Raw genomic sequence first — 13579 nt, 5'->3', positions numbered from 1 at the left:
TGGACTCCTGGGAATGGGTGACAGGTGAGCTTTCACCCCACCCCCAGCGCCCCAAAGGTGGGGTTGGTTTTAGAGTAATGGAGAGGGCTTGAGGTGGGAGACAGCAGGGGGGATCACCAGATTACAGCGCCTCCCTGTTGTAAGTCTGATAAGAGAGGCTTGTAGAAGGAAACCCGAGGGCACGTGGAGACAGGTGGTCAGCAGCTACAAGTGACAGACACAGTGACAGGTTTGGCCCATGAGTCAGGAGATACCAGCTGCAGAGAGGGGGTGAGAGGCTGAGAAGGACCCATCATTGAGGGGGGTAGAGATGCAGCCACACCAGGCACGGACACTCGGGAACAGCCAGAGGCAAGCACCCACAGGCCACCCACTTGCCATGTGACCTCGAGCCTATGGCTCTCTCCCGAACCTGTCCCTGCGCTCCCAAAGGAGAAGGTTGAATGGAACACACTGCCCATCTGGTGCTGCCTCCTGTGATCTGAAGTCCGAGTGTAAGCTGGGAATGCTTCTAACAAAAGGGAAAAGGAGACTGCGGGCTCAGAGGCCCACACCACCCAGCGGGGCATAGATGAGTGAGGCCAGCGTGGTGTGAGGCGGGGACTGTGGGGACAGGAAACTTCCAACAAGACATGGGCTACAGAACATGCGCCTGCCCACCGCCCAAGGGCAGTCCTCCTGGCACTGGACGCTGAGGAAGCTACTGAGATGGCGTGCGTGCATGCTAAGTCATGTCTGCCTCTGTGTGACCCCAGGCTCCTCTGTCCATGGGATTTCCCAGGCAAGATTACTGGAGTGGATTGCTGTGCCCTCCTTCAGGGATCTTCCTGACCCAGGGATGGAACCCGCATCTCTTGTGTCTCCTGCATCGGCAGGCGGGTTCTTTACCACTAGCGCCACCTGGGAAGCCCGCTGAAATGGCAAGCCTGCCCTTTATTAACCGTCTTAATAGAGTAGATTCAGAGAGGTGCTGCCACATCCCTATGACAAAGCAAGGGGGGGCTTTGTCATTCTGAAATGGGGTAAGGCGAGGGGGCGGTGGATTTATTCTCTTGAGGTTTGAAGGAGAAAGCATCAGAAATGCCTTGGCTCTTAATACGGTAGATGGTTTATAACAGGGGTCCCCAGTCTCTGGGATCTAATGTCTGATGATCTGAGGTGGAGTTGATGTAATAATAGAAATAAAGTGCACAATATATGTAATGTTCCTCCTCCCCTCGCCCTGTCCCAGTGCATGGAAAGATCATCCAACACAAAACTGGTCCCTGGTGCCAAAAAGGTTGGGGGCCGCTGGTTTGCAGCACACACCATCCAGGTGGGTAAGAAGTCGTGGACCAGCCATGGCCTTGATCCCGAGTAGGGAATCAGTCACTACTCCCCATCACAAGTAGGAAGCCTCACCTCTTCCTGGAAGCCTGCCCAGCTCTGGGGGATACTGCCTGGAATCTGTGGAGGGCTGACCCCTTGGGCACTAGAACATATTAACTGGGTTTGACACCATAAAAGCCCCTGAGTTCTTGTCTTTTGAAGTAAAATGCTGACTCAAGAGGTAATGACGGGGAAATGTGAAGATGTAGAGCTAAAGAAGAGCTGTTGAGCTGAGAAACTGGTAACAATTTAGACTATAAATCTGCACATAGCAGAATTACCAAACTCTCAATTCCCTGAAAGATATGGATAAAGGCCTGACACACATTCCAAGCTGTTTTTACAGGAAGCAGAACTCCCTTCAGACGAAAACTGCTGACCGCAGGAGCATGGACCCTTGTCTGGTTGAAACCAGAGAGCTGATGATGCCTGAAACGCCGCCTTAATGTCAACCAATCCAAGAATTGACCACGAGCTGATCACGCCGTACTCCTTGAACACTATAAAACTCCTCACTGCCCCTTCCAGTCTCGCTATGGCCCCCTTTGCCTGACAAAACAATAAAAGCCACTCTTCTCTCCTTTGCCCAGACCTCCATCTCTGCGTTTCTGTTAGGCACCAGTGAACCAACTTCTGGCAATAGGATCATTCCTCTTTGGCAGCAGCACTGTGGCAGGGGAGGACCCTTCAGCTGGAAACCCTTCGTCCTCCCACGTCTAGCCTCCTGGTTCCGTCTGTAAGACAGGAGGTGAGCCAAGCAGTCAACGTGGGCTAGGAACCGCCTGGGAGCTGAGCAGACCTCTGGCTGCCAGTGTTCGGAGAGCAAGTCGGGACTATGGACAGCCCAGGTGTCTGATACCTTTATTAGTCACCCAAGGGCTGCTATTATCAGTGCTTAGAGTTAAGCATCCATCACAGAATCAAGATAAGATTCATCTTCAGTTCCCCCAGGTGATGATGAAAACGATAATGATAGGGCAATGGTGATGTTGGTGATAACTCGGATAAGCAGCACCAGAGGGAACGGAGTTACAGGCTTCTTGTACCATATGCCTTATTTGGAGTCTGGCAATGATGTGATTCCATAGACAGAGGAGCCTGGCTGGCTACGGTCCATGGGGTCACAAAGAGTTGGACACGACTGAAGCGACAAACACTTTTACTTTCAAAGATGATAGAAGAAGGGTATATATTATTTTTTAAACATTTTTTAACTTTTTATTTTATACTGGAGTGTAGCCAGTTAACAAGGTATGGTTTCAGGTGGACAACAAAATGACTCAACCATGCATATTGTTGTTGTTCTTTAGTCATTGAGTCATGTCCAACTCTGTGAGCCTACGGACTGTAACCCACCAGGCTCCTCTGTCCGTGGGATTCTCCAGGCAAGAATACTGGAGTGGGCTGCCATTTCCTTCTACAGGGGCTCTTCCTGACCCAGGGATTGAACCAGTGTCTCCTGCACTGCAGACAGATTCTTAGCCACTTAGCCACACTCCCCTCCCATCCAGGCTGCCACGTGACATTCAGCAGAGTTCCCTGTGCTATATAGTAGGTCCTTGTTGGTTATCCATTTTAAATACAGCAGTGTGTACGTGTCCATCCCAACCTCCCTAACTATCCCTTCCCCCTATTCTTCCCCCACTCCCTGCAACCATAATTTCGGTCTCTAAGGATGTGAGTCTCTTTCTGTTTTGTAGATACGTTCATTTGTATCATGTCTTTTCAGATTCTGCATATAAGGGATGCCATATGATATTTCTCAGAAGGGTGAATATTATTCTGCATTGAGGCTTATAGAAGCACAAGGGTCATACCTGCATCAAAGTTCTCATAACTAGTAAGTATCAGAGAGGGTTTTTCTTTCCCCACCCAAGGAATGCAGGTCTGCCAAGTGCTGCCCACCATGATGGCATTACTCAGAGATGGTAAATGGGCTGAATATTGTCCACATTGGGGACATCTGCTGGGCTCTGAAACATCCCCAGGACTGGATGACTTTAGCTTTTCTTAAAACAAACACGGGGACTCTTGGTCCTCCTCCAACTCTTGGGAAGCTGAGTGAGTCCAGGGCCTCTGGCAGATCTCAGAGGATGGCCCTCTTCTCAATTGCTCACAGGACCGGAGCCTATCTGGGAGGCCGTCCTTGGTCAAGACCAGTTTGGGCCTAAGACCATGGGATCAGCTATGTCGTGTGCTAGAAGGAGCCTTGGCTCCAGCAATCTAGAGCTTAGACAGAGCTCTTCTAATTCCTTGACGGACTAGTTGTGGAATCTGGGGCCAAAATGTCACGGCATGAGCATTAACCGCTGCTCCACATGGTCAGAGCGCCTCCTGAGTCCCCAGGGCTGTTAGGAAAAGCACCTGAGCACAGCCTGGTACCTCTGTAGTGTGCACGAGATTCACACACCTGACACAAACATCACAGAAGAAAATGCAAGCCAGGGACTTCCCTGGCGGCCCAGTGGCGTAGACTCCATGCTTCCAATGCAGGAGGTCTGGGTTCCATCGCCGGCTAGGGAACTAAATCCAACTTGTCACAAATAAGAACCAGTGGTCAGTCAGTCGCTCAGTCATGTTCCACTCTTTGTGACCCCATGGACTGTAGCCCACCAGGCTCCTCTGTCCATGGGATTTTTCAGGCAAGAGTCCTAGAGTGGGTTGCCATGCCCTCCTCCAGGGGATCTTCCTGACCCAGGGATCGAATCTGCGTCTCCTGCATTGCAGGCAGATTCTTTACCACTGAGCCACAGAAGTAAACAAACAGAAGCCAGACAGAAAATCGGGATCCAAACTGTGTGGTCAGCAGAGTCAGGAGGACAGCTCAGGCCTGGGATTCAGGCGCTGCCCCAGCTCTGAGCCCTATAAGGAAAGAAAGTCTAGGATGGTGATACTCCGTTCCAGGCCAGAACCTCCACGTCACAGGGCGGACTGTGGTCAGCAAGGAGCCAGAAGCTGAGGTCCAGAAAATAACCTCTTTTGGGGGGCGGGGGTGGACAGAGAAGCTTTCTTTCCCTTGGGCCTCTTGTTCAGGTCTTTATTATTCCACACGACTAAAGGCAGCAGACCCCTCCACTATGAAGACGTGTGGACCAAACTCACCTCCTCTGAGACCAGAGGCAGCACAAATGTGCTTTTGCTCCCAAGGGCTTTGATAAACGGGAGCACGGTTTCAGTCTGAGCCCATAGTCGCTGGATGGTGGTATCTAAGTTCGAAATGACTGGTTGTGTTGAATACAGGCAAATAACACACACCCAGCCCTGATATCATAGGATACGATGAAGGGGTATAAGGGGAGGCTTTGTGGACTCAGCTACTGTGAGGCTAGACTTGGAGTCACAGGATCTGAAGGCACCCTGACCACAGGACTCACTGGGTCCATGGTCCTGGGTGAGGTACTTAGTCCCAAGAGCATTTGTTTTTCTCACCTGTAAAATGGGACAGAGGAATGACAGGAGTGTAGGGACATTGTCTACAGCTGAGTGGGATCTGGAGCTTCAGAGATTGCGAAGTGCTGTAGAACAGCAGAGTATCGTGTTCTTTGAGCTCTAAGATTGATTTTCTTGGCCTGAAGTCTCTCTTGGGACTTCCCTGGTGGTGCAGTGGATAAGAATCCGCCTGCCAGCACAGGAGATGTGGGTTTGATTCCACATGCCTTGGAGCAGCTGAGCCCAAGCGCTGAAACTCCTGAGTGTGTGAGCCCATGCTCCACAACAAGAGAAGTCACTGCAATGAAAAGCCCATACGCTGCAACCAAGAGAAGCCCCAACTCCCTGCAACTGGAGAAAGCCCGCACAGCAATGAAGACCCAGGGCAGCCAAAAACAAGCAAATAAATGAAATCATAAAAATAAACTTTAAAAAGCTCTCTTGCTCAAAGTCATCATGGTCTGCCTTGGCTGTTGTCTTTCTGCTCTCCTTGGGTGTAGGAAGGTGGGGCTGTCCCCGGTGAAGTACGGTAATGGGTCACAGGCTTCACCTGTCCCAGTTCCGGCCCTGTTCCTGGGCAGAGATTGGGGGGAGCATCCGGAGAGCCAGCTGCCTCTCTCCCCGCTTGCAGGCAGAAGGCAGTCTCTCTGGGAGTCGGGGAGATGCTATGGGAAGCAGGACATGCTCGGAAAACCGAGGTTCCCGCTCCAGCCCTGCCATTCACCTGTCCTGTGGCCTGGGGCAAATCACACCCTCGCTCTGAGCCTGTTTGTGGCCTGGAATGATCTCTAAGATCCTTGACAGCTCTGATTATTGTTCTTCAAAAACTCCACATGTAACCCCTTTGCTCTTAGAGCTCAGAATTCAATGCTACAGCAAGGAAAGCAGTTGATTCATTTTGGTCTGCTCCTCTGCCCCACTAGGTAACCCCAAGAGTCATGGTCACCCCAGGCTCGTCCCTCCGGACACTGGCATGTCCAGCCTGGGCCCTGGCACTGCCCCACGCCATCCTCTGACCTCCAGGCCTGTCTGACTGGCTCTCTCTTCCCAAACAAGGAGATTTAGCTCTGGGGTGATATCAGATCCCCCTCCCAGGCTATGTCCACACCGACAGGGGCTCATCTAATACAGTGCCCCCACTCACAAAGCACCCCAATTTTTTGTTTAACAAAGAATCGAGTCAAGCGGTAGACACTTCATTTTGGAAAGGTTAGCAGACTGATGAGAGATTTGGGATCAAGCCAACGTGGTGGCGGGGAAGGGAAGAGGGGACGGATGGAGAGAGTAGCACTCTAGCCTGTGTGAGATGCTGGCTTGTGGGAGGTGCTGAGGAGCTCAGGGCCCTCAGCTCAGCGCTCTGTTCAGACCTGGGGTTGGGGGGGAGGGAGGGGGCTCAACTGGGAGGGGATTGTGTGTACATTTAGCTGATTCGCATTGTTGAACTGCAGAAACCAACACATTATAAAGTGACTATTCTCCACTTAAATGCATAAAGAAATAAGATCTGGGGTCAGTAAGGCCTTCCAGGGCCCGCCAGGTCAAATAGCTGGGCAGCCTTCACGTCGTTCTCTATTGTTCATTCTCTGTGTTGGTTTGATGATGCTCAGGGCAGGTTCATTAGCTGGATGGGAAGGGGCCTCTTGGGGAGAGAGGAATTCGGCAGGGTGGGGACGGAGGATGGCTCTCGCTGCACCCAGTTGGGCAACTGCCAAGGGGCTGAGTCCAGGGTTCAGACACTTTATAAAACAGCCAGTTTTGCTGTCCCTTCTTCCTTAATCCCAAGGCAGTGTCTGTTCTCAGATGAGCAGGGCAGAGCAGTCTGAGCACATGATTAAGGTGGCCCTTTCCAGAAGGGCAAGCTGAGACCTGGATTCCAGCCCCGGCGTAGACCAGTTCACTCTAATGAGTGATGGGACAGGAGGAGGACCCTGGTTTCCATGCCAGCAAAGACAGGGGACACTTGTCCTGGCGCAGTGCCCAGGCCAGCCATCAGAGGTCATCCTGGGAGCCAGACACACAGCTCCCAGCCGGCCACCTATAAATAGCTATAAATAGCCTTGGTTCTGCATGTGCACACGCCTGGCCGCCGTGTACAGGGCGGCGTGCACAAGCCCAGGGCGCGGTGAATGGGGATTGTTGAGCAGGAGATGGCTTGTATTCACGGGCGCTGCTTGGGTTGGCGCCAGCCTCTTTTCTCCGGGCAATCCCATTTGGGCTATTGTGCCCATTATGGCTGATCCTTATCTTGGTTGTTTATCCAGTTGCTGTATAGATTGACTTTCTGAATGTCAGGGTTGGGCTGTTTCCATAACAGGAAGCTGCTTGCTGTCTTACTGTTTAAGAAACTCCAGTCAATACAATAGAGTCCCAACAAAACCCTAAACACTCCATGCGCCAGGGGGACCTCATTGAATCCAGCTCTTATTGTTTCTGCTGCAGGCTGAATCCTGTATTTACAGTCAGAAGGGTGTGTGTGTGTGTGTGTGTGTGTGTGTGTGTGTGTGCCTGCGCACGCGCGCACGCAGGCACAGGATATTAAGCCTGGCTTTTCACTTTCCAAGTTCTCAGCATAGATTAGGGTGCCAAGATTCCCCAGATGTAAACCTCCTGAAGCTGCGGGAGAGGGGCCGAGCAGGGCCCCGTCCCCAGAGAGTTTCCTCCTGTTCTCCTGGGGCCTTGTGTTCAGAAGGAAGTTGGCGTTTGTGTTTTCATACCAGGGCACAAACAGCAGAACAAATGCTCAAGTCAGCGTTGACCCAGGCGCCGAGACCCCTGTGGAGGAAGTGGAGGATCAAAGGGAGCGCTCGGACCTGTTTCTGTCTGTCACTATTATTTATTATCTTCTGAGGTGGTTCCCAGGCCCTGTTTTCAAAAACCCCTCTAGGCTGGTTAAGGATCATAGATTCATCTTCAATTTTTTCAAGCCTCCTCTCCATCAGCAGCCAAGGAGCTTAGAGAAGAAATCAATTGGAGTATGAGACCTCTAGGGAGAGCTGCCTCCTGGCATGTCAGAGAATCACCTCTTTAGAGCTTGGCTGGGAGCTCCTGGAAGGCTCAGGATCCTCAGCCAAGTTCCTGGAGGGGAGTGAGGGGGTAAGTGCCACCTTGAAGTTGGAAGGACCCTATGAGCTTGCAGCTCCTTGGGATATAATTCTAGATGGAGAATAACCCTGGGTTCCTTGGCAGTAGAGCCTGCTGGTTATCTTTAAACCTTGAGAATATAAACACAGATGAGTTTAGGCATCATCCCTGATGTCACCAATGAAGCCAGGGAAATGGCTTATCAAGGCGTCTCCAGTGGTTAAGGGAGTGTGTGCACAGTGGTCCTTCCACAGAACGTAAGGGCTTTGCTTGACATTGTCCATCCTCATCTTGGGAAGGAGCAGGTGGACCCTGGATTCAGATGGTCAAGCAGAGGCTGCAGAGAGACCAGTCAGAAAATTCCTCAGGGTATTGTTAGTAGATCCCTTAGACCAGTCAGTAGATCCCTTTCTCGGCTTGAAGGAGCAACTGATCTCAGCAGAAGTTTGAGAAGAGAGAAGTGGGGTTGGTGGGTCCCAGAGGGAGCTGCAGATACTGAGTTAATCCAGTTCTTCCTTTTACAGGAGACAGGAAGAATGAAGATGAGACAGTCAAGCAAAGTGCCTGGGCTCAGACTGCTGGTTAAATGCAGAGCTTCAGGGGAGGCTGGTCTGCTCCCCCAGCCCCCCAGCCTCCAGGTGAGGGGCAGTGGGAAGAGTGACCACTCCCCTCAAAGCCCCAGTGAGACGGAAGAGGCAGCCATGCCATCCAGAAAGCCCAGGCACCAGAAAATGTAGACAAAGGGCTATGTCTCAAATGGCTGAGTCCCGGCCATCCCAAATCACCACTCACACATGTTGGTCACCTCCAAACATCTTCAGAAGAAAGTTTAGGTTTCCTGGGGGAGATGAGCCAATGGTCTGGACTTAAGTAAAATTGGAGGTCCTGGGAGAAGAGAAGTGCTTAACGCTTGATTATTAGAACAAGTTCTGAATTGACAAAGCCTTCCTTTCTGCTTGCAAAGAACTAGTGAGCTACAGACACCAGTCAAGCCACCAAATCCAAAGAGGTAAGAAAAATTATTTGAGTTTTTTACCTGAACAAATGTGAACAGTCTTCTATTTTGATACTGATAGTTTTTTAAGGGCTACATAGTCCAACCCCTACCAGAGGCTTGAATCTAAATCTGAGGCCAAAACTTCCATTTTGGTTGAAGACTCTTGTCTTATGGAGCAAACCATCACTGTCACCTTTTCCCACTCCCATGGAGGGTTCCCTGGAAACAGCCTGGGAGGGAACCATTGCCCTGCGAGCTGTCGTGAAAGCCATTTAGCAGTAGAGGGCGCTGTTTACCTAATATCTAAGCATGAGCCTGGGATGAAAGAATTCTGATGCTCTAAGAGTGGTCCTCGAGCTGCCTCTCCCATCTCCTCCAGACCATGTTCCACCAGCCTGATGGATGGGAGAGTTGTAAGTTCCCAAAGAGCTCCCTGTCTTACTTGGGAACTCAGGCCTGTCATAGCCGTCTTCCTTGTTAAGAAGCTCTTAAACCAACCTGCTCCCATTGTGTTACATTTCCTCCTGTTCTGTGTCACTGACTTTGAACCTCGTGTCCACAGTGCTGCAGACTGAATTGCTTCCCTGAGATGCCTTCCCTCTATTATTCTTGTTTGCCCAGCATTCACTACCATGGCAACACCCTGCGGGTGGGGCAGAGGGTAGGGTTAGACAGCACACATTGGACCTAATGTGACCACTGCAGATTAAATTTAGCATTGTCTGAGAATATGGGATGCAGCTAGATCTTATAAATGGTAAATAAAGGGCATTTAATTATCTATTGGGCTTACAGGTTAGGAGCCTGGTTCCTGTAAAACATGGGCAGACAACAGAATCACTGTTAGAAAATACTTTCAAGACACTCTGAACACAGGAAATGATCAAATGTCCTTAGTGTTATTCTCAAAATATTAGCCACATTTGTGGATAATGTTGACTTTGTTTTGAGATTTGGCCTTGGTCTATATGTGATGGCTCAGACAGTAAAGAATCTGCCTGCAATGCAGGAGATATGGGTTCTATCCCTGGGTAGGGAAAATCCCCTGGAGGAGGAAATGGCAACCCACTCCCGTATTCTTGCCTGGAGAATTCCATGGACAGAGGAGCCTGGTGGGCTACAGTCCATGGGGTCACAAACAGTCGGACATGACTGGGTGACTGACATTTACATATGGTGGGTGGTTTACCCTGGAGCTGACAATGGTTAAGACTCAAGGCTCTTCTTGACTAGCCAAGGGCCTAGCAATCTCTTTCAAACAGCATGTGTATTTGTGAAATTTGCAAGCATAAACTATTCTAATCCCAAACTGGTCAAAAGTGTTGCTTGTTTCTAAATCTGACTTCTGTCCATCATACTTATCAATACACACACACACACACACACACATACACTTTAGTTGCTTCTGTGTAGTTAAACATTGCCAACTGTTCTGGTGTAGAAATAGCTTCCAGGCATACCCCAGTGCCAGCCCATGCCATTGATGAAGGCACAAGACCAGGTGTGGTGATCAGTGGGGACCTGTCTTAGGGCTCCGAGCACTAGAAGCCTGTCCCAAGTAGAGGATAAACACATATATAGAGCCAGAAGCTCGTCTGGATTATTTTCCTGGTTTCCTAATATTTCTGTTTTCCATCTTCTAAAAATCTGCTATTTGGGCAGAACTATGGAGGAAATGAAAAGATCAGTGGTCACCAGAAGTTAGGGGAGGAAGGACTGAGCAGGTGGAGCCCAGAGGATGTTTAGGGCAAAGAAATCACTTTACGGTATTCTCGCGGTGGAGACAAGTCATCGCACATTTGTCCACACCCACAGAACTTGCCACACTGACTCATGTCATGTCATGTCATGTCATGTCATGTCATGCTCAGTCATTTCTGAATCTTTGCGACCCCAGGAACTGCAGCCTGCCAGGCTCCACTGTACATGGGATTTTCCTATCAAGAATACCGACTGAGTTGCCATTTCCTCCTCCGGGGATCTTCCCAACCCAGGGATTGAAACTGCATTTCCCGCATCTACTGCATTGCAGGCAGATTCTTTATAACTGAGCCACCGGAAGCCCCACACTAAGCCTGACCCTAATGTAAACTATGGTGATGATGAGGTGTTAAATCAGGGTCATCAGCCGTAACAAAGGCTCCGCTGTGATGAGGAATGTTGATGGTCGGGGAGGCTATGCACAGGGGGAGTGGCAAGGGTACATGGGAAATCTCTCCACCTTCTTTATTTTGCTGTGAATCTAGAATGGCTCTGAAACATAGTCTTATAAAGTATGCAAATAATTATCATTCATTTACACATTCCAAATAAATATTCCCTAATGAAACCTGTTATGTATTTGCAATCATGCAGGCTGTTTTTAAGAAGCCCCGGTTTGTTGAGATGCCCACAAAACCTGGGTCTGCCCTGTTCATAAGTCAGAAATCCTTGCCTCTGTTATTAGCTCATACTTACAACTATGTCACTTTTCCATTTGGATTATAAATATCTTAAATATGAAAAAGTATCTTTTGTTTCCTGTATTCAGTGCATTAAGTAAAACTTTTCATTGGCTGGAGTTGATAGATGCCTCTCGTGAGCCTCTTTGGCTGTTACCTGCAGGAGCTGTTACTGGTTTGCAGAACAGAGTGTAGAGAGCTCTGTCCTGAGATCTTTAGTTGCTTGGAGGTGTCTTGAGCTGAAACAGGGGCTCCAGGGAAGCATATAATTACCCATACCAATAAAAGAGGACAGCAGAGAGTGAACCACCCACACAGAGAATTGCGTTCCTGGTACGGAGAACATGATGATAGCCAGTCCTTCCTGTTGCTCCCACCACTATTAATGACTCTGAGGTTCAGTATCTCACAGACTGGGAGACAGTTACCTTTTTCTGTTTCTTGAAATTCTGGAGCCCACTCCTTCCAGAGGGAAAAGTTAGTGAATGTTTTGTCTCCTTTTCTCCAAGGTTCTGCGTGGCCACAGTGAAAAAATCGAGTTTTTTCAACAACCAAGACTCACGACGGTGAATCTTTCTTCACAGAAAAGCCACAATTCCAACTGTCCCAGAGCAGATGAAGAAGAGTGGAAGATAAACTGAATATGTCTGGTAATTCTTTCAGGGACTGTCTCTGAAAGAGACACCTGTCATACCAGCACTTGCCAGCAGAGGGCGAGATGTCCCCGCTGGTGGGAATGATGTTGGCTGCGCTACCTGTCTGGGTTCTTTCTTTGGTCCACCTGGATTATCTGGAGTCTGCAGAATTGTCTATCTGTACCCACTCTCCTTGAGGAGGTGGCTCCACTAGAGGAAGCTGCAAAGAGCCCAGGGTGTGAATATCCCGCCTGGGCTGTTCTGGGGGGTCTCAGACGTGGGGCCTCCTTATGCCCCGGAGAGCCACCCCCAGCCTGCAGTTCTCCCAGAGGATTCTGGAATGAGAAAGATCTGAAGGTCCCTCTGCCTTCCCTTGCCACCCCCCCCATTTCCGGTCCTGTCTGAAGATCCCAACGACCTCCCTGCAGCACTCTGAACCCCACAAAAGGTCTTCTGTAGGGGTGCCGGATACAATCTAGGACGCTCAATTCGATTTGAATTTCAGGTAAACAAAGAATAATACATTATTAATAATATATCCCAGATATTGCAAGGGACATACTTACATGTTACAAATCCTTCTTGATCCAAAATTCAAGTTGAATTGGGTGTCTTTTTATTTGCTACATCTATACCACCCCGGGCTTCCCAGGTGGCTCAGGGGTAAAAAATCTGCCTGCCAAGCAGGAGGCACAGGAGAGGCCGGTTCAACCTCCGGGGTCGGGAAGATCCTCTGGAGGAGGAAAAGACAACCCACTCCGATGGTCTTGCCTGGAGAATTCCATGGACAGAGGAGCTTGGCGGGCTACAGTCCATGGGGTCACCAAGAGCCAGACACGACAGAGGCGAGCCTTAGCACACATATGTACCACCCCAGCTCTCCTGAGAAGCCTAAAGTATTCTAACACGGTGCAGACCAAAAGCAAGATTCCTTCTCCCTCCCTCTAACCCCTCTTCCCCCAAAACACTCTGGCTAGGCTCTGCCTTATTAGGCCTGCTCTCATCTAAACGGCTCACTTCACACACTTTCATTTCCTCAGCCTTATATGGTCCTGTCAATAAGGCAGGCAGGCCTGCACCTAACCAGAAGGAAACAGACGCGAGATTCTGACTGTGCGGGGCATCAGCCCTGATGGAGCGACTTGGCAAGACTGCCCGAGGCTCCAGATATGACAGCTGGAAGTGGGGGTGGGGCAGGCTCAGAGACTCCCGTCCTTCCCCCTGAGCATCGAGAACCAAGATCCCCCCAAGGAGCCCAGCCGTCTGCCGCGTACCCACTGCAGGCTCCGGGGCAAGCCTGGCGGACCCGGGTGGGCAGGCTGGCCCTCCCCCCGGACACCTGGGCCCTGTCCACGGCTTCAGCCGCAGCCCCGGCGGCAGCCATGCCTTCCCGTGCAGCCGCCTCGGCGTGTAGGATGCTGGCGTGTAGGATGCTGATAACAGGAACAATGAGGCGGAGGAAAAGTGGCAGGAGCGGGACAATGAGCGGGCCAGAGGGACTCTCCCAGGCCAGGCGGGATGGAGGAAGGAGCTGCAGGTCCCAAGGGCCAGCCTGGAGACGACTGCGTGGTGGGATGGAGCGGGGGGAGCCCAGGGCCCCGGGAGGGAGCTGGGGGGCAGCCTCAGCC

General features: G+C 50.6%; 1 protein-coding gene across 1 annotated transcript in view; it reads left to right on the top strand.

Moving 5' to 3' along the window:
* Positions 1-13365, top strand: part of PRSS55 (serine protease 55) — a 55362-nt gene extending 41997 nt beyond the window's left edge. Inside the window, exon 8 of the mRNA XM_065908422.1 lies at positions 13235-13365. Coding sequence (XP_065764494.1) covers positions 13235-13365 — 131 coding nt within the window. The remainder of the gene's footprint in view (positions 1-13234) is intronic.
* The last annotated feature ends 214 nt before the right edge of the window (positions 13366-13579 follow it).

Source organism: Muntiacus reevesi, chromosome 17 (genome assembly GCF_963930625.1).
Source record: "Muntiacus reevesi chromosome 17, mMunRee1.1, whole genome shotgun sequence".
In the NCBI taxonomy this organism is placed as follows: Eukaryota; Metazoa; Chordata; class Mammalia; order Artiodactyla; family Cervidae; genus Muntiacus; species Muntiacus reevesi.
The sequence above is the reverse complement of the archived record's forward strand: the minus strand, read 5'-3'. Positions and strand labels throughout refer to the sequence as shown.